The 22,024-nt window shown below is 41.8% G+C and overlaps 1 protein-coding gene across 1 annotated transcript; it reads left to right on the top strand.

Annotated features, from left to right (window-relative positions):
- Window positions 1-280: 280 nt before the first annotated feature.
- ntn1b (netrin 1b) lies at window positions 281-21,298 on the top strand. The gene is made up of 6 exons (XM_085934076.1): window positions 281-1,343; window positions 10,608-10,796; window positions 13,146-13,295; window positions 15,237-15,290; window positions 17,052-17,126; window positions 20,615-21,298. The coding sequence occupies exons 1-6, from the start codon at window positions 281-283 to the stop codon at window positions 20,935-20,937; spliced, it is 1,854 nt and encodes a 617-aa protein (XP_085790202.1). The 3' UTR covers window positions 20,938-21,298.
- Window positions 21,299-22,024: the final 726 nt, after the last annotated feature.

The raw sequence follows: 22,024 nt of genomic DNA, 5'->3' as shown, positions 1-22,024 counted from the left end.
CAGCCCACCACAGATAGAATGGGGCAGACAGAACCGAGAGGTGGCCAGAGGTGTGACTGACTGAGTGTGGACACACACAGACAGACAGAGAGACTCACAGCCGAGCCGACATTTCATATCACCCACCACCAGAGAGGAGAACATACAAGCCCAAGTTTTTTTTTTGTGTGCGTAAAGCGAGAAGGTTTTTTTTTTTTTTTTTTAAATTAGAGTTAGGATTTTTTTTTCTTGGTAAGACTATCTCTCACTTGTCATAAATATCTTATTTCCAACTATGCTGATGTTGTTTTCTCGTGAAGGAAGAAGTCACCGCAGCGCACGGACTACAATGCAAAGGATTTTGGAGGTTTGGCTCACCTTAGTGACATTCTGCGCCCTGACCGAGAAGGTCTTTGGGGGCTACGGGCTGAGTATGTTTGCTGCCCAGTCTTCCCCTCCAGACCCGTGCTACGACGAGAACGGGAACCCCCGAAGGTGCATCCCCGATTTTGTCAACTCAGCCTTCGGCAAGGACGTGCGAGTGTCCAGCACGTGTGGCATCCCACCAGCCAGATACTGCGTGGTGTCCGAGAAGGGAGACGACAGGACGCGGGACTGCCACACCTGCGATGCGGGAGACCCCAAAAAGTGTCACCCGTCCGCTTATTTGACTGACCTGAACAACCCGCACAATCTCACCTGCTGGCAGTCGGAGAACTATGCGCAGTATCCCCAAAATGTCACCCTTACCTTGTCCCTGGGCAAAAAATTCGAGGTCACCTACGTGAGCCTGCAATTTTGCTCACCAAGACCAGAATCCATGGCCATCTACAAGTCCATGGACTACGGCAAGTCCTGGGTGCCGTTCCAGTACTACTCGACCCAGTGCAAGAAGATGTACAATCGGCAGAACAAGGCGGTGATCACCAAGCAGAACGAGCAGGAGGCCATCTGCACGGACTCCCATACGGACATGCACCCACTGACTGGGGGTCTCATCGCCTTCAGCACCCTGGACGGAAGACCCTCGGCGCACGATTTTGACAACTCGCCCGTCCTCCAGGACTGGGTGACCGCCACCGACATTAAAGTGATCTTCAGCCGGTTGCACACTTTCGGGGACGAGAACGAGGACGACTCGGAGTTGGCCCGAGACTCGTATTATTACGCCGTGTCGGACCTGCAGGTGGGCGGACGGTGCAAGTGCAACGGCCACGCGTCCAAGTGCGTCAAGGACAGAGAAGGTCATCTGGTGTGCGAGTGCAAGCATAACACAGCGGGACCCGAGTGCGACAGGTGCAAACCTTTCCACTACGACCGACCCTGGCAACGCGCCACCGCCAGAGAAGCCAACGAATGTGTCGGTAAGCCAAACTCCCTATTTATTATGATTATTTTTACATTGCCAATAACCTACTCTGAAGTCAAAACTATTGCGTAATTTGGGTCAAATTCAACTTTTTACCCACGGGAATTGCGCAGCAACCTAAACGTGTTTCTACAAAATAAAAACAAAAGCCTGTGTTTGCCGTGCTCACATTTCCAATTAATAGTACTTATCTAAACAAAAAATATTTAATTAAAAAAACACTAGGTTTTAAAACTTCTAAGAAATGACATAACTAAATTATTGGGACTTGTTTGACTCCACTTTAAATTTCCGAGGGTTTTTATAATAATAATAATAATAATAATAATAATAATAATAATGATAAAGCTTCCACATTTGATTGATGAGGATACATTTGATTGGCTTTTAATTCCAGAGGAGAAAAGAAAGAGTAGGATCTAATTTCTAAAACAGCAAGTGCATGCTCCCCAATACTGAAGAGGGAAAGAAACATTGCATCTGCAGTGACAAACTTCAGGGGCGTGTTGAGGAAACGCAAGTACGTGCCATTACAGAACGGACCGACAATTAGGCTGCTTTTAGTGACATTTTATGGCACCTACACAGCCGCCCTTAAAAAGCCATTCAGAACATAGTGGGAGGTCATTTGAATCCTGATTTAAGAGTTCAATGCAAGTGAACATATAGCTGTAATGTTTATTGTTTCAACCAGTGCAAGTTTGGGGGGGGGGGGGCAGTATCAACAAGTCACTACACTGAGCACGGTGAAGCAAAGCTGGAAAAGTAACAAGTAGTGACAATGCGTTGGTCTGCTCAACCAAACAGGACAAGTGAACAAGTTGTTCCCCTTGGCCTCCGCCTTTGGCCTTTTTTGCAAAGGCGGCATGTGAGTGTATTTTACTAAAACAAAAAGCTTGTCACTTGCGGGATCCATCTTGTTGTGTGCGGGAGCCACCCCCCCCCCCCCACCCAGCCCCCCCCGTTTCCACCATCACATCTTTGACCTGCTTGAAAAGTAGTAAATAAGTCCTGAGCTTCTTCATTGCTACAGACAGAAATCAATATCAAGAAGACATGTGGATTTGATGTCATATGATGACACGGGTCGTGGCTCAGGCAGCTACTTCATATTCTCCCCATGTGCAGTGTGGCAGTGACCCCCCCCCCCCCCTTCCGACTGCCTGGCCTGACGGATGGGCTGCAAAGGCAACTGTGTGGGAAACTCCTACTTGCCAAGTGGACACTGTGAGTTGGAAACAGTAGCACGTATAATTCCGCATTATATTTCTACCGTTATAATACTTTGTAATTGTAGCTGCACCTCAGCTCAATGGACAGGTGAGATGTTTTCAGTCTGCTTGACCCATCTAAAAAAAAAACTCGATTGTGTCAGCTACACTTGAACAGTCCTAAAATAAAAAGGAGGTATTTAAAAATATGGAGCATTTTGGGGATGGATGTGGAGCATGTTTGCTCATCAAGCAAAGTTTGGAGAATCAACAGTGTCACGCGGTGAGTCTTGAAAGGCAAAATAACAAGAGCGCCTTTTTCAAAACACTGCATTCTTTCCTTTCCTCAACAAGCGTGACAGCAACTCGCAGAAAGAAGAAACACCAGCTCGGACACGAAGACTCTTGAGGGCTCCAAGTCGTCAACTAGTCTCCATTTGAAAGAAAATCCGCTAATTTGCTTTAACATCCAAACATCTTTGTCTGCGAAACTGACCACCGCTGATTGTGTTGCCCGCCTCACGTTTGGGTCAACAGGTTTTGGCCCCCGCCAGGCCCGCTCACCATCTGTCTCTCATTTAAGCTCTTTACCATTGGCTCATGTGATGATTGGAGCAAAGGATGATGTCATAGATCTTTGGAGATGATTCTTCATTCGCACCCCTTGTTTCTTCGCTGTGTGCCGGTACCATGGCACAGGCAACCACCACTATTAAATTTAATGTAAGACCACAATATTCACTCAAAGCCCGTCGTTAACACGCAACGAAGATGAGAACTAAATGATAAAAAACAACGACATGTGTTTCTATTGTGGTCCTTTGTTTGTTTGGATCTCCATTAATGACTACAATAGTTTGTTTCCCCTTTGGGTTGGAACATTACAACTTTCAGATGTGCTGGATAAATAGTTCAACCCAAAACAACACATTGGATTTAATAATAAAGGTTACATGAGAATAGGAGTTGTTGTAGTGAAAAGAATATGTGTGAGGGGCGGGAAAAATCGATTCCAGGTGAGAGTAGAGACGTAAAACCTGCACTGGTTGATAGAAAACAGGTGCGAAGCAGGTTGGGGAACATTTTTGCGGCCTCCCAATAGGGTTGAAAGTCACACACCCTTGAAAATCCCATCAGCAGCCGCGTGCCAGTTAGATGGACTGCCGAGTCTCAGTCATCTAGAACATGCCGAAGCTTGAGTGCAGCTCAGGGGTTCTGCAACGGGAAAGTCAAACAATGTGGCGAGTGGAAATGAAGCCAGCAGTGACCTTCACAGTCAATGTCAAGCATCTTTGCTTTTTTCCCCTCCCATGCTTGTGATTTACAACATCGAAAGGGACTTTTTGTTTGTAACCTTCACGGACAGAATTTCTAGGCGCTGCTGAGGCGTTGAAGGGTTCTGGTTTGGTGAGCTCAGTATTACGTCTCACGCCGTTCTGTTGGCTTCATCAAGCTGCGATCTTTAACTCTCGCTGGAGTAGTTTGCGGCCAAGTGTTAAGTTGTGGGCGATGAGAATCACTACCTCCAAATCGGAGACCGTGGTTCTCAGTCGGGAAAGGGCGGGGGGCCGGTGATGAGATCCTGCGCCCAAGTGAAGGCGTTCAAATATCTCGCCGTCTTGTTCGTGCAGCGATGTGTGTTGGTCAGGTACAGTATCTTCTGTACATTATGCAAACCAGCTTAAGTCAAACTAACCCATGCTACCAAAAGTTGGCACTCAGATGTTTTTTTTTTCTGTATACAAAGAACTACGAAACAAAGAAATGTGTTTTGTTGATTTAAAAGAAGAAAAACAATGTGTCCTTTGAGTAAGGGCATACATTCTTGATTCAATTGTTTTCCCTGAGCCCATAATTTAAGACAGAAAAAAAAAAAAGTCATGCAGAACCAGGAAGTGTTTTGACAGCATACTAACAATATCATGTGCTACGATGACCTTTTGCCGCTAAAGTTAAGATTCATAATCTTTTATCCGTAAAGTGGTGTGCCAGTGACAGTTCAAACTGTTTATTTGACATTTTACCGCTGAGATAGCACGTGTGGATGCTTGAGCTTTTGTCCAAAATCTGTTTGCATGGGGGGGCTGACTGGGAAAATCCAGTGTAGCATCAGGACCACCAAGGGAGTGCACATTCAGCCTCTTTGGAAAGTGTGAAGAAGGGCAGGGATGATTAATTGGCCGGTGGTGGGACACGCTTCGTGGCTCAGCTTCAGCCCCCCCCCACGAGCTTACACTGCCCCCCCCGACACAACCGGCCCAGTGTCAGTTCTTGTTTACACACAAAAACACATGTACCAGTGCCACTTTTGGGAACACAAGAACATTATGGTATTGTATTCTAATATATTCTGACATATCCATTGTCTCCGCAGTTTAGAAAATCTTCTCATGTAAAAGTAGCCTTTGAATTTTAGCAATACTGCAGTCTTGCATGTTTTCTATGTCTCCCTGCTGATTCAAATGATCAGGATTGGTATTCAGCTTTCTGATTATCTGATCATTTGAAACAGGAAACAGGTGTCTTGTTGCTGGGAGACAAAAAAAAAAAAAAAACATACAGGACATGAGAATCAGGGTTGAAGACCCCTGGACTACATTATTGCTGGCTTAAACTGTCAAGAGGCAAAATTCAAAATATTTATTTGACAAAAGGCAAATATGACTGATGGAAGTACTTCAAAGTCCAAAACAATCTCTGGAATGAGCTTGAATATTACAAATGGTGTGTGGATGAGGCTTTTAATGCGTCCATGTTTGTTTTGCTGACCTTAGCTACCAAGCAGATGGCTCACCTTGGCTCTCACAGAAAGACAACAGAAAGTGTCTCTATCTGACACAGTTTCCGCTTTCAGGAAAACCTTAACTGCTGACGTAAACCCCGGAGAGGACCTCGTAGAGCGTTTCGGTTGCGTTTGCATTTATTTACACAGACATCGAGGCCCAATTTCTCATGATAGAGAGTTGAAGATAAAGCGAGGTGTCTGGTTCCCACTTCGGCTCACCACTGGGAAAAATAATGACCTCAGACGGCGCACGGAGACAATACATGGAGCGTCTGGGCTTTTTTTTTTTTTTTTATGTCGTGGAGTGTCAGGATTACATCTGAAAAAAATAAACAGGGTATCCGCCATTCATCATCCTGAGAACACTAATGAATGATGACGTGATTGCGATGCTGGGTGAACTTTTAATACTTAACATAAGTCGAAAGACAATCAGTAGCAATGTAGCAACCGGTGAAGAGCTTGCCAAGGTTGAACTGTCTTTTGAGGGGAAACAAAATAAAAATGAGCAGAACACTCGGTGGTTCGTGCGAGATGCTGATGCGTAACATGACAGGATTCGAATTGGATGACTCAAGCAGTTAAGAAATAAAATACCAAAATTTCTCAAACAATCTGTCGTGCCTCACAGTAGACATTTGTTTTTCAGTTGAGGAACAATTTCTAACGTGGACTTCCACCTCTTGTAGTAATGCAATGGAACGGAATTAACTTCAACTTACGACCATCAAATTTCCACAACGAAAATCCCTGTCTTCATCGTTCGATGATACTTTACGAGTAAATACATCTGTTTTTCTAACTCTGATGACATCATCGGAGGATATTTACTTACCGTTTGAATTTTGGAAGGATCCCCCTAACAAAACCTTCTGTGGAAAATAAGTGTAGTGACGGTCCCTTGCTTTCAGGGAACAGCAGGGGGGGGGCTTCATGCTGTAAACTCCCACCTTTTATGTTCTCTTTAATAATGTTGACGGGTCACTGCAAAGGTTGCCAGAAGCTGGTGTGATTCAGGAAGAACCAAGCCTTTTCCTCTTCAGCTTGTACCAACGTCCTGGAGGCCACCTAGCAACCAGAACAAACTTTGGAGTTGAATGGACTACCTCTGTGATGTCAACTCACTGTTTCCATAAAAACAATCGGCGGCCGTTAATTCCCTTACTTTTTCCTTCCTATCTGGACAAAATCGACTTCAATCTGTCATCCTCTTTCAACTCCCACTTTTTTTTTTTTTTTTTAGTTCAACGTGCGAGCTGGGAGAAAGTAACACATACCATAGTCCCAACTCACGTCTTTGCATGTATCTAATCTTACCCACGATTAATCTTTCTGTCTCACTTTCTGCCCTCTGAGTGAATATAAAATGGAAAAATAAGCGTTATAACTGGAGGTATAGATTTAATGCACACATAGGAGAGATTTTTGACACGGAGATCTGGACTTGTTTGAAATAGATCCATGGAGCAAAGAGCAGAAAAGCATAATAAACATGCCACCACAATGTGGATTTTCATCTCGGTGTAATGATTTACAGCCCAGTGGCTTCCTAGCTCCTTTTTTTTTTTTCGACACAAGGGAACACAACGCGTGCCGGAGTGTTGTAATAACCTCCCTGCTCAGCGAGAAACATTTGGACCTTCGCCGAACATTGACCAGAAAGTTCTCACTGATGCTTGAATGTTTTAGCCCAAAAACCAGCAATATATTTTATTTTTAGGAGAAATGTATTTCACATCACATTTAGGGACATTAGAAGTTGCATCTGCATTTTGAGGGCATCCAGTTTTAATAAAAACATTTTTTTGTCGATTTGATTTTAGTTTAATCGTGTTTTTTATGTATCCCTGTGCTCATCAACACGGTCCCTCGTGTCTACCAATCAGCTCATTCAGTCACTGCTGTCCTGTTTAGGTGTTTCTTGTTGTCTCATCAGTTGCTATGTATTTAGTTCCTGCTTGCCTTCACAACTGGTTGGTTAGTCGGTTAGTCGGTCGGTCGGTTCTTTGCTTGCTGTCTCGGTCATTGTAGTTAAGTCGTTTCATGCTAAACGTTTTTCCCTAATGTTTGGTTTATGAAATCAACATAGGATATAGACATTGCTGAGCACTTACTAGCAAGTCTATCTATCAAAAGTGATAAAAAAAAAATCAGTAGGCAGCAATTCATTCTGCGTTAGTTACACTGCATACTTTCCTGAAAACTAAAACTGTACATACAAAAAAAATAAAAAAAATTCTAGTATGCTTACATTTATGCATGAGCCAAGCAATACAAAAATGTCAAATTATTTATTATATCCACCCCAGAAATATTATAATCACTGCTCAGAAATGTAAGTATTTTCACGCCGATCAATTGACAAACGGGTTGTTACCGTTGTCCACAAATCTCCAGCTAAGCATAAACTGCATTGCCTAATGATGCATTGTGAGCACTCATGTCATTTCATGTCACCAAATGGCATCCACACGCTGGTTATGTCCAAGCAGTGCATTCCGCCTTTGCCCAGCAACGGGGGCCTTTTACAAGTGTGCAAAAAAGCACGAGTCTGCTTGATTGCTCTGCTAATTGAGAGCTTTGCCCGTAAAGATGAGGAACGCCTCCCGTGACATCGCCAGTCAATGGAAAGCTTTCAGTTTGCCAGTATTCAGCGATCAGGGTTGAGTTGCTGGCCTAAAGATGACCAAAGGATGTTTTCAAGCGCAATTTGTTACCCACCAATTCTATTGGAGGTGAAAAGTCCAGCAAATCTACAAGAGCTGACTTGGACATGGTTGACTCTTTAAACCCAAATAAAACTCCTGCATGACACATTTTCTATTCTATTTGCTAGGAATTTGGATCTTTTGAGTAGATTTCTATATTTACAATCACCCAAAAAGCATACCCAAGTGCATCTTAAAAATCATGTGAAATTGGATTTATTGGTGAAGTGTGGATGATACAATTCCGATTCACATTTCAGATACACATGATAGTAACTGTGGCCTTTTTGAATTGCACAATTGATTGAACTCACCTACCTCTTCAGAGGACCCATTTAAAAAAAAAAAAAAAACACCCACATATACCCAACTGCTCTTATATAAACATTGTATAATCTCAATGTGATGGTCAGTCACAACCTTTTAAAGTAAAGTACATGTGATCCAATTTCACTATAAGTGGGCAGACTAAATAATACACATTGCATTGATTGTTCAATCTCTCATCAAACTCACAATAAGTATGACGGATTGGTGAAAGAATAAAAACAGAATTCCATCCAGAGTAAATACATGACTTAAAAACACCTCACAGATCATCATGTAGGAACATTTTTTCCCATCCATAATTGCTCTCTCATCTCTGGATGGAGTGGAGAAAAAAAACGCCTACACCAAAATGTGGGATTTGTAATTTCCATCTAAAACGCGCAACCACCCCGAGTGGCTTCTTCACTAAGCCTGATAGATGACCCTTGAACATAAATAGAATGGAATAGCATTGCTCCAAGAGGGTCCTTTTTTTTTTTTTTTTTACTAAATGAAAGCAGAACTTGTGCTGTAGTATAAATTCCTCATCAAAGGTATAACCTAAAAGTTAGCACACTTAAGCTACTACAGTGCGACAACGATGCTAAAAAAACAACAACATAAAAAACACAAACAAATAAATGTTACACCTCCCACATGCTTTAAAATACTTTAACTTATTACAACCCATATTTTAAAACACATACTACAATACATACTACAATAAGAGTTTCGACTGGATCCATAATTAGATGCCACGTGCTCCGACGTGGCATCGGGCTTATCGGCATTCACGTTATTGTCGCTGCTGGACAACTATTGCGGTGATTGTGTGAATGAGACAGCGCAGCGCTCTCGACAAGAGCCTGGAGACAGCTGCAAAGATATACTTATTAATCTCCTGACGCTCTCACACGTTTAGAAAACCCTGTTAGGGTGACAAAGTAAAAAAAAAAAAAAACAGTGGCAAGTCTCAAGTCAAACTTTGTTTCCCTTTTAGAATAAATAATATCAAAATCATGATATAAGATAAATGCTTTTTAAATATGAATAATAATTCTCGATTCCTTCCGTAGTAACCAGCAGGATTGTTCTCTCCTGCCCAACCTCCTCCACTCCCACCCCTACTTCCATTTCCCTCTCACACACTTCCCTTAAGTGGAGATAACATCTGGGATAAGAAAGCAGTAAAGAGCAAAGAGGGAAAGGGAGGGGTGAGTGTGCATGTGTGTGGTGTGTGTGTGTGAATTCTTAAAACCGTTGTGTGTTCGATCAGCCTCAGGGAGTGACCCATTGGAGATAAGCTTGTGACAGCTGCCAAACACCTCTGTGTGAGTGTGTGTGCATTAGTTATGCCCCCCCCCATTTAAGGAGGGGTGCATGCATGAATCCCCCCGCCACCTGCCGGCTTGAATCCCCTTCTGGCAGGTGTGAGTCCGTTTGGATATGATTCCGAGCCCTGATGATTGTGGAGCATATGTGACAGTGTTATCAGCAGCCAGCATCTCCATGCAATAACATTAAGACATGAGGCACGCCGATGGTGGAGATTAGCCAAATGTGAGGAAACGTGAGCCCAGCCTAGATGAACGGTAAACACCGGATTTTGGCTGATAAGAGAGAAAATGATGACAAAACATGGCAGGAGCTTCACTGGAGCTATAGAAGTCATTTTTCCTAGAAATAATATTTTAAAATTCATCTTCAGCACATATTTTGATTGTATTCTGACCAACCGATCAGATGGTAGAAAATTGTTGACATCATTTTTCAGTCACTAAATAATATACCTTAATAATATTCTTACAGGAAGTGTCAGACAGGACAACGATATTAATAATCTTTTACTGATAACCTAAATCGGTTAAAAGAAGGAAAATGAGCTTAGAGGTGAAATGAGTAAAAATCGTAATGATAAAAAAAATCAAAGAATAGAACAGTCTCAGATCTTGGTGAGAAAGGAAGTCTCTTTTCCTGCCAGGGGTCAAAGGTTAAATTCACAAGCAGGTGGCAGAGTACCAGGATTTTTTTTTTTCCTTTATAGGTTGTTTTATTCCCAAGGCCGGCCATCTGTTTCGATAACGGCCTTCTGCCTCACTCGTTTACATTTTTACATAGACTATATATTTTTCCGAAAAACAAAGGAAGCTCGTTTTCCAGCTCCGGTTGTGCTGACATGAACCGCTAAATTGTCAAGATAAAAGTTTTTGGTGTTGAGCGTTCATGGCCTGTGTTTTATCCATCAGCCTGCCACTGTAACCTCCACGCTCGTCGCTGTCGCTTCAACATGGAGCTGTACAAGCTGTCGGGTCGCAGGAGCGGCGGGGTGTGCCTCAACTGTCGTCACAACACGGCGGGCCGTCATTGCCACTACTGCAAGGAAGGTTTCTACAGAGACATGAGCAAATCCATCTCACACCGGCGAGCTTGCAAAGGTAAAACTGAGAACCTGAAAGACATTTAAAACGGTGTTGAAAAGTCATAAAAGGGGGGCTTATGAGGTTGTCATCGAACATTAGACATTCAAAAAATTCCTGTAAAATAATCCCTTTTTTATTCACTTCCCACTCAATACACTAAAGACTCATGCTTGAGGCATTAAAGGAATTCTTTGGAATAAAGGAGCCACCTGTCTCTGCTCTGGTGAACTGACCCATACGACCGCAAAGCTATTTGGGGGTCCCTTGTGAAAGACTGACAAGACAAACATAACAAACACAAGCTGAGGTGTGAGCGGATTGTGGAACTCGCTGACTCATCATCTATTCATACCTGACATAACACACTGACGCAGGTGCGGGCGCAGAGGTCAAACTGTAGGGTACCGGGGTCAAACTCAAGGCCCGGGGGTCAGATCCAGCCCGCCAAATCATTTTATGTGGCCCGCAAAATCCTGTGGGTCGATTCAATGTTTCTTGTGAAAATACCCAAACTCTTAATTGTATTTCCTTTTAATAAGAGTGAGCTATTGCAACATTTTTGTAAATTGTTGAACTTTTCTTTCTTTTCTGTGTGTTGTGATAATATCCTCCCGTTCATTTCTATTTTAGTCATTAATGGCCCCCACGAGGGAAATCATTACTCCGATGTGGCCCGTAACAACGTTTAAAAAGCTATTTGTCACAGGCGTGTTTTGTGTGGCCGCAATTGTGCTCGAGCATAAACATTTAATTTCCAACAATAAAATTTATTAAGATCCATTTCTACATCAAAAGAACAATGTCAAACATTATTCATTCATTAGGACATCAAATGCTAATTATCTCTTTTTTTTTTTTCCGGTTCTGTCATCCCATAAGATCTCATCGGACTGAAATGAAAGCCAAGGTCCTCATGACCGGCACATAAAAACATCTCTTACGTCTTCTAAACACAGTAATTGGATCACTTTACCGCACGTGGTAACAAAAAGCTTGATAGATCAGCCACACTTCGGAATGGTCCTTTGCAGCATTTTTTTTTTTAACCTTGCCAGTCTAAACATTTTCACACATTCAAAGAGGCGTCAGGTTAATGCAAGAGAGGTTGATGATGTAGTGACACCCATTGAAGTCTTTCTAAACAGTTGGATCAGTACCCAGACTAGATGAAGATTTTGGAGCTAACTGGGAGCTTGGGGATGAAAGCCAAACAGCCTGATTGCTGCTTTTTCTCCTCAGGTGACCAACCTAACATCATTTAAACAGCTTATATTTATGATTCAAATCAGCACACTTTGCTGTGCCAACACAGCTTGGGGGAAGTCTGCTTTTTTTTTTTTTTTTTCTCCCCCAATCCTCAATTTTTGGCCAACTTGACATCTCAGTTAAATGCAATTGTAATGATGTGTCTAAAAAATTGATGCATCATCAAGCACAGTGTAAGCAGTTCCATCACATTTTATAACTACAGTTTAAAAGTTTAGGGTCACTTCGAAATGTTCTTATTTTTGAAATAAGAACAATTTATATCCTATTATTGTACTTTTTTAGTTTTTTTGTGTGTGTAGTGAGGTAAAAAAAAAAAAAAAAGTCAAATTGTCAATGCAACACTCAATGCAACTCAAAAATCTGGTTTTAAATTTCAAACACTCTTCCCAGCTAACCGCTTTAGCAGACTTTGAAGTGTGTTCCACTCAGCCGTGAACGGGAAACATAATTCAGCCAATGTTTGTGAGGGATGTCTTTGCCAAAAAAGCTTTGCACTGGAAACTCAATCTGAAGCGCACACCGAGTGTCTGATCAGAGACAGACTCCAACTTGCATACATTTTGAAACACAAGAAATACGGTGTGAAATGCTTATCACAATCAAGTTGTTTTCTTTCTCTTGCCACTCATGAGGGGGTTGGAGGGAAGCTGGGTAATTTGCGCTTTCAAACTGCTGCGAGGCCCATTTCCTCATCTGTGAAGTTACTGAAAGAGAATAATTTCTCATTATTAGGATTACTATTTAATTATGGAACATTACAGTTTTATGCCCAGTGTTAAGAGTGAGCTAACTGTGCACATGTGTGGAGTTGGCTTGTCTTTAAAAATATAAATTGAAAAATATATTCAAGATAATAATAATCTGTTTTTATATTTAGGAATGAAATACGATGACACAGATATCGTCAGAAGACTATAAAAATCTCATGACATCATCCGCGCCACAAGTTAGATCAGCTTTTAGTGGGTTTAAAATCAAGTCAACCAAATTCCCAATTTGCACAAAAATGAAGATTGCTCTTCTGTCTCAACTATATTGTGTTTCCCAGATCCTTAATGTTATTTCCCGCCATTTTATTTCATTTGCTCGCCCCAGCATGCGACTGCCATCCAGTTGGAGCTGCAGGGAAGACGTGTAACCAGACGACAGGGCAATGCCCTTGCAAGGACGGAGTCGCGGGAATCACCTGTAATCGATGCGCCAAGGGTTACCAGCAGAGTCGCTCTCCCATCGCCCCCTGCATCAGTAAGCCACTTTCATTTTTATAAAGTACAGTCAGACGAACGGAAAGCCATTTTACAGTGAACGGATACTTGTCCAATGATGTCATGTAATTATTTTTAAAACAGCAGTCAGACGCAAACATTTAACATGTCAGGGTAAAAGAAAACCTCTAATCACTGTCAATTAGTTTTCCCTACTTTTTTTTTTTTTTAAGGTCTTTTTGTTATTTTGTGAGCTCACTTGTGCATGAAACGTGCAGGAATGAGGCACAGTATTAAGTGGTCATTTCACAAAATGAAAATAGTCTCCAGATTCATACATATGTTTAATAACTTTCTGTGTGGTCTGTTACTCGTACACGGGTCTGTGGTTGGGGATCCCTGCCTTAAAGAACTTGATTAATAACTGAAATGTTCTAATTTGGAATCTAAAAGTCTAGTACCAGTTAGGACTAAACCAATATATATATATTTTTTTCTATAACCAAGTCTTTGATATTATTGACAGATGCTTCATTGTGATGAATTTAATAGGTGGCAACCTTATTCATGGTATATGATTAACTTTAATGATTAATGATGACAAGCAGCACCATGACAAATTGGCAAATTGAGGTTTGGAACTCAGCTCAGACCTCCTCTGTGGAGTTTGCATGAACAGTGAAGAAAGTGTGAGAAAAGTAAAAAATAAATACAAAAAACATTGCCTTAAGAATTGCCAGCGAGCTCCTTGCTAACAAATAATGGGAAACTCATTTAACGTCAATGTTTAACACAGATAATTGCTCTTTTAAAACCATTTGAGCAGCAGCTATTTGAACACAAATGGTGGCGCAACACAGGTGGACAAATCATATAGGAATACTCAGATACATTATTTCTCCTCTACAAAATATTACAACAATATACGAAGTAAAAAATGACTTGAGATACATGTGTTTTAAGTTACAAGCATGAACACATAACAAATTCGACTTGTATCTCAAGGTATCACTTTACTGTACTACAATGGTGCTATTGCAAACAAAACACTCACCCTGAGAATTTATTACCCTCAAGAAAACATCTGGCCTGCAGAAATGAATGTCCTATTATAAATAAACCACAGTGATTCATCCAATTGTAAATATTTCTCCGCTGAATAAACGCACCACCATTAGTCGGCTGCTATTATTTTTTGTAACAGTTTTACGAATCAAAACGACTTTCCTTTTTTCTTGAATTTGAAACCAAAATATGCACCCATCTGCTTCAGCAAACAACTTCAAATGCTTTTTTTTTTTTTTATCCCTACAGTCATCTCTTATTATTTTTATATCCCGTTCCATTATTCTGGATAGATATTTGAATGTTTCAAACCAAAGCCTGGATAAATAGAAGCGTTACCACTCACCTAACATGGCCTCGTGCGTCGTTAACTGTACGTCTCACGGTGAATCCCCAGAATGCTTCCAAAAAAAATGATGGCTGATAGTGTATATTTATTGGCTGTGTCTGCTGGCTGCAGATTTCAGGTCTTCACATCACACTGAGATAAAGATCACTGGTAGCTGCTGTTTTTATCGGGAAAAAAAAAAAATCCCCAAAAAATCATCAGACTGATATTAATAGATAAGTCACATCTGTAGCCACTGAAAACGTTCGCCAATGCGGTTTCCATTCTTATCGTGAAGTAGAAAAACAGAATCGACGTGGTTCTCCCATCAACTCCAGTTTGGCTTTCGGCACCTTGAGCAGACAACAATCACAGACAAAACTCATCTCGTGACAGATGATTAAGACTTGGCGTATGTCGGAATCAGCTGTCATTAAAAAGACATGGGGTTGAATCCCAAAGGTGTTCATGTACGATGTTAGATATGTTACATATGGTCCGAGTCAGGAGAAAGTGGACCCTAGTGAACAAAAACACATCATTGTCTTAAAATGACAATTAATGAGCCTCTTCCTGTTTGCACCGCAGAGATTCCAGTTGCATCCCCTACAGCCACTTACAGCGGCTACGAGGAGACATCAGGTCAGTTACAAGGCAAAGTTTCTGCAAATGGCATTTTGAATTTCATGATCAGTTGTATTATTGCTGCATTTTTCATAGATTTATGGCTTCCCCTGGAATTTTTTTTTCACGAGTCCTCCTTTTTATTAAAATGACAATTACCAAATACAATGTGATGGTGTTCTCGCTCCTCACCGTTAAAGCCCATCACTGATGTCAACTCCAGAGAGTTTTTTTTTTTTTTTTTTTTCACGGCTCCCTGCAGCATCATTGCTTGTATTCCCAGGCCGCACAGCAACCCCCCCCCCCGGGGTTTGAACCTTAATCTGATTACATGCTTCATTTGCACCAGTTTGTATTTCAATCAAGGCTTACTGCAAAGCCCAGGCTGAAGCGATTGTTCATTTACTCTGACAAGAGTCACCATGCGGTGACATAAAACCATGCCAGTATTTACCCATCGCTTTAGTGTCATTTTTTTTTTGCCAGTGACTTCTTTTTTCATGGCTCATTAAGTTAAGACCCTCTCCAAATGTTTTGTTTACAAACTTGCCTGAATTAGTTTGACAATGAGCAGGAAAGTTTATAGAAGCCCCGGAGGCTCCGCCCACAACATGGATACCTGGTATTAAATAATTGATATTTAACAGTTTTGCATTTCCGGCTGGGACAGTGTGAAGCTTGGATTGATTATAGCCACCACCCTCCAAATTAGAAGCCGTGTACGAGCTCCAGAATGAGCGTGACGCTGCCTCAGAGCCACACAATGGGGGCGTTTGTCTTCCCAGCAGGAGATTGGACCTTAATGAACGCTGCGGGTGTAATGGCTCAAAGTGTGCAGCCATTTCTCTGAGAGGGCGCACAGTCAGTGTCGCCTATCAAAGTGGGGGTGTGATGAAGCCCCCCCAGAGGCCAGCGGCAGATAGAGGGCCCCAACCGCCTTCTTTCTTACATTCACATGGAAATGAGGCATGCTTGATATGGACTAGTCAAAATCATTTACTTTGGGATTTCCGTTTTTTTTTTTAATGAACCCACCACCTGAGAAAGCGGCATTTCACTCAAAAATGCATCCTGAACATTCGATCCTCATCTCACAAACCGAATGACTTTTTCTTTTTTAAGAGCGAGGTAAGGGGCGTTTTTTCTTCCTCCATCATTACCCAGGCAACCTCATTCAAACAGAGTAGAATGGAGAAGAAAGGGGACGACTGGACGGAGAGCTGGAAGAAATAATGAAGTTTGTCCATATTCAGGCAAGCTGAAAGGTCCCCCCCCCCCTCCGCTCTCAACTGCTTCAGCTTTCCCACCCCCCCATCAAAAAAAAAAAAAAGGGAGCACAAGTCTTACGACTCAGAGAGAGCAAGAGCTAGGGCAACACTAGTAGATGATCTGCTTCCAATTTGTGTCAGTCAGTGGAAAGTGGAAAGAACAAATGATTTCAATTTTAGTTTTTTTTTTTGCCCTCTGGTCCCACCACCAGCTCCCTCATTATGAACATTACCTGGCATGGTGACAAAAGCAGCAGTCATCTTTCAAGCCTGGCATAAAATGCCAAGTGTGCATAAACTGGCGACTCTTCAGACATGAATTAAGTCTGTGCAGAAGGAAAGAAAATTCAGCCTCAGCAATTGTCACATTATTGTCCTTCTCTCTTGAGATGATGTGAAGATGATGTAAAGACTAACCTCACTTCCATTGAACCCACATTTTTTTTTACATTATCATTACATTGTGACCTAAATGAAAAATATTAAAATGGTATATTTTCCTTATTTCCAGATTGTGAATCCCACTGTAAAGCTTCCAAAGGGAAAATGAAGATCACCATGAAGAAGTACTGTAAAAAAGACTACGGTGAGTCCACGACGTAAAAAATGCGCTGCCGCGGATGTTAAATGTCTCGATTCATCAGAGCTGCGCAGTATCCACACCCTGGTGCTTCTCTGCGACTGATGACTTAAACAGTCGTGATGTGGATTCATCTGTACTCACATCTTCTCTCTCTATGATTTTATAGTGTGCGTTCTGGTATTCATCATTTTATAAGGACAAAAGTCTGTTTACTCTGTGACATCATGGGAACTTTTTACAGTGTGGGGACCCAGAATCCGGTCCCCATAAGGGACGATTATGCGTTTGTGTGTGAGCATGTGTGTGTCCGGTCCCCATAAAGGCTGATTGCGCATTTGTGTGTGTGTGTAACCTCAATCTTGCCGAAACACAAAACTGGTGATAAGGAACGAGGGCAGCAGCACAAAGTGAAGCAAAAAAGAAATGCACCAAGCTTGCAAATCCAGACAAATAGCAACATGGCTTCCTCGCACAGAATTCGGATTACACACAAACAAATAAAGACATCTGAAAAAAAAAAAAATGTTTGGGATCAAATCAAGAATCCATCCAAAATGATATGTAGGTCTCCAGCGACTTTTACCAGATGTTGTGTATCGAGTAAGCTTTTGCTATAATCAACATCCTTAACCAGAAGTTCTTGCTGGGAAGTGCGGTCATCACACACAATCGTTTTGCGTCTATCGTTGAGTATTTCATTTGATATGATGACAATCATTGGTGAAAAGAATTATTGTTTGGAAGGAAATGTTATTTCTGGAGCGTCATGGTCATAAACCAAAACCTCCATGTTTTATTTAAGGATATACCTTATCAGTCAGACTAAATGAGTAAACAAACAATGGTTTCACAAAGGGACTTTGAAGTGCTGTTTGGTAAGCAGTACTGTGGTTCTGACTTTAACAATGGGCTGTGGGTTTGGGTTCATTTGAAAAAAAATGGACAAAGCAGGAAGCATTTCCACACAGGAGGTTTTAATAGAAAAAAATGAAACGATTGTCGGTAAACCTGCTTTTTGATGCCTACAGAATATAATATGATTGTTGATGTTGATTGTAAGAGGATGCTTTAACGTTTAGTTTGAATTTCAGTTTTGAAATCATTCAGGGAGACTCCGACATTTCCTGCTGGTGTTCTCCCGGTTCTTTTTGAAGGAATGATCTTTGCTTACCATGCATTCCCATTCTTTTGCCTTTAATTCATTTCTCAGGCCTGTCGCTTTGCTTTTATTGGTCTCTCCCCGTTCTCCGGATAAAGGTGGGGGGGGGGGGTGCCGCAACCAATGTGTGTGCGTGGCCACGCCGGCCCCCCCAGGGGTCACGGGAAGGGGCCCTCTGTTTAAACACAGTCGTGCACTCTGCCGGCACCGAGCATTCCACGGGGCGCAAACAGGTGTTAAATTAGGCAGACGGTGACGGATTGCCACCTCGGAGAGAAAGAAATATGTCTTGTTGATTCAATTTTTGTTTTTCATCACCGCCGTCGCTACGGAGACGGCCGACACAAAAGGATTATTTTCTCGCTTGACGTCCTCCTCGGCACACACGTCGCCTCCCTCCTTGCGCCGCTCGGAGAACAATGAATCAAAGCCTGCTGTGTTTACCGACGCTCCGGGATGCTGGTCAAAGGCACGGGAGCCCCCCCTCGGCGCTCGGTCGGGTCCCCGATCATTCTCCGGATTGATAACCCAAACGGCGACGGAGGCCTCCCGCTGTAATTAAGCGAGCTCTAATGTCATTAGCCCCATGCCTGTCGATGGGCCAAAACAGTTTAACCCCGGTTTGGCCGCGAGATGGTCTCATTTGGCAGCCATTGTGTGAGCGTTGCGTTATTTCACACTTCCTCCGCCCGACACGTTCTTTGACCCGCCGCTAAGTGAGCCACTTTGGCCACCGGCTATTTAGTTTAAAGCAAGTGGCCGGACGTGTGAGGATTTGTGTATGTTTAAACACAAAGTGAGAATATACTTGAGAGTGGAGGAGTGAAAGATACTAAGAGGAAGCCAGGCTCGGTGCCTGGATGCTGCAGAGAAGAGGGCGCTGTCTCCGGTGGATTCTCACGCTGGGAAGTTGGATGGGGCTCTGGGAGCAGAACCCGGATAGCTGGTGAGGTCGGAACATATTCCGATTCTCCTGGAACTTATTCTGTGGCTGGGAAGACAAATAGTGGCCTCTCCTTCTCCTACCCCCCCTCATGCACCCTTTATGTGTCGGGGATGAAGGAGAGGGCTGTGATTGAATGGCAGGCCTGTGAGAGCTCACTCTACTCAGCCCAACAAACCTTCTTTCTTCTGATATTGTGTGCATTTTGTGCACACACACACATGGAGCACAATGCCCCGCCCCTCCAGTTTACCTCATTCTGGACTCTAATAAGAGAACAGCCAGTGAATTCCCAAAAAGTAATTATATTGAGGCAGGGATGCAAAGAAGTATAGGCAGAAAAGTTATTTTAAAGAGGAATACATTACTTATCCAATTACTTCACTGGAGGTGAGCACAGTGGTGCTTTGAGCTACAAGTTGTTTGATGAACACATTAGGTATCCCTAATAATCTTTCACCATTGAAATAAAACGTTTCTGTTTTTCAGTTAGGAAAATTATTATTATCAAAAATATTATTTAAAAAAACAAATTATTATCATTATTATTTAAATGATGTAATGTTCTTAGAAAAACCATTTTGTCCTTTTTACTGTATAAGATGAGTCAGTCACATCATTTTTTTTTCTATAACACCTTCCAACAAATTGAATCAAAGTCAAAGTCAAAGTCCGCTTTATTGTCAATTTCTTCACATGCCAGGCACACAAAGAGATCGAAATTACGTTTCCCACCGTCCCACGGTGACTAGACAGTACACAACACTCACATCAAATAGCACAAAGAGTAAAAACGAACAGACAAGAGCAACGAATAAGGAAGAAGCAAATAACCCAAATAATAAACAATAAATAAATAAATAAATAGACAAATAAGAGCAGCAAAATGGAGCAAGCGCGCTAACAGCAGACAGCCAGATCATAGCATTACATCAAATGTCGATAAATGTCGATTCTATACACATACAAACTGCTTTGCGTGACTATCTTGAGTGATTTCTTGCCATCTCAACCAGTGTTCTCAAGATTACAATCATTTGCACTATTTTAAATAAATATGAATAACACAGTTCAAATCAAAGCCATATTGCAAGGCACATCAAGGCCAGATTAGCTCCAGGGATTTGTCCCCTCTTGCAGCAATCAAAGTCAAGTGAAGAAATGTTCTGTTTGGCTCTGCCGGCGAGGGAACTTTAATTCTTCTCTCATGTGAAGAATTTATCTGCTGTAGCCAGCTTTGGCGTGAAAGAATTATTATTATTGTCCAAAAAAAAAAATCCTCTTTTACATTCTTCTTTCTTTATTTACATCAGGCACAGTACGTAAATAAATCGGTTTTAATTGTGGGAGGAATTCACCTTTAAGATTTCTTGTGGTGTCATCTCTCAGCTGTTCAGGTGCACGTGCTTAAAGGAGACAAGGCAGGCGAGTGGTGGAAGTTCACCGTCAACATCATATCGGTCTACAAACAAGGGGAGCAACGCATCCGTCGCGGGGATCAGCTGCTGTGGGTGCGCGCCAAAGACGTGGCCTGCAAATGTCCCAAGATCAAACCCGGCAGAAAGTACCTGCTCATGGGTTCGGACGATGACGACTCCCCCGGGCAGAGCGGGGTGGTGGCGGACAAGGGGAGCCTGCTCATCCCTTGGAAGGATCTGTGGGGACGTCGCCTTCGGAAGTTCCAGCAGCGTGACAAGAGGGGAAAATGCTAGAGGGCAAAAAAAAAAGAGAGGGAGAAGTGGAGGGAGATCTCCAATGTGATGCAAGGAGGAAGGGAGGACATACAAAACTGGAATCATGATTCCTAGAAAGATCCAGGTGAAAAGTAAGAGGAGTGACTGAGTGCTGCTGCTCTGAGTTGGGACAAAAGATTTGAAAAGAAAGAAAAAAAGGGTTTTGTGAAGGAGCTCATTATACATATGGTCATTCTGTTTCTGTTTGTCTGTTTGCAGAGTTTGCACCTCATTTTTATCACAATACATCGAAATCCCCTTTTCATCTGTGACACTATTTTTTTTTTTAGTAATTGACCTGAATTGATATGAATTAATTTGACCATTATTGTAAAAATAAGATGCCCAAGTGAAATTGTGATTTTTTTTTTTTTTTGATAGCTGTAGTCAGCTCCTCAAATGCAAACGTTGTTGTCACCTGGGCAGTGTAAAGTAATTTTATGCGCGTATGTAAACACTAGATAGATGATGTCATAGCGTCAACTAGAATAGACATGTCAACCCTGCACTTACTTTAATTAGTTGACTATTTTACAACATATGAAATATGTTCACATGTTTTCAAATGGCATCCAAAATGGGTTTGCTCGATTGTGCCATTTGATACAAACAAATATATATATCTGTATAGTTACATATATGTGATATTAACTGTTGGAAAGTACCACTTGTACAGATAAGAATGATTCTTTCCCCGGACGGATTCTTAATGAATGTACGCATTGCTTTTTTTTGAACGAGAACATTTTACTTTATTAATACCTAACTTGTTTATTTTTTTGTTTTATGCTGTCGGTATAATCACACATTACAGTAACAAGATGGTGAAGTTTTAAATTATGAGCAATAAAAGTCCCCCAGATCTGTATGACTGTATATATTCTATTTGTTTTAATTTTTGTTTTCTTTGCTTAGTGACTGTGCACCGCCACACTATAAAAGATTTGTCTGTGGAAATCAAATACACATTGGCATGCTGAAATCTGGACTTGTAAGAAAAATACAATGATGCCTCGAGATACATGTATAACTCATAATCTTTCCCCGGTGAAAATCAAAGGGCACA

Source organism: Syngnathus leptorhynchus, chromosome 16, assembly GCF_054491065.1.
Source record: "Syngnathus leptorhynchus isolate UIUO chromosome 16, UIUO_Slep, whole genome shotgun sequence".
NCBI classification, from domain to species: Eukaryota; Metazoa; Chordata; class Actinopteri; order Syngnathiformes; family Syngnathidae; genus Syngnathus; species Syngnathus leptorhynchus.
This window is presented reverse-complemented; position numbering and strand designations above follow the sequence as displayed.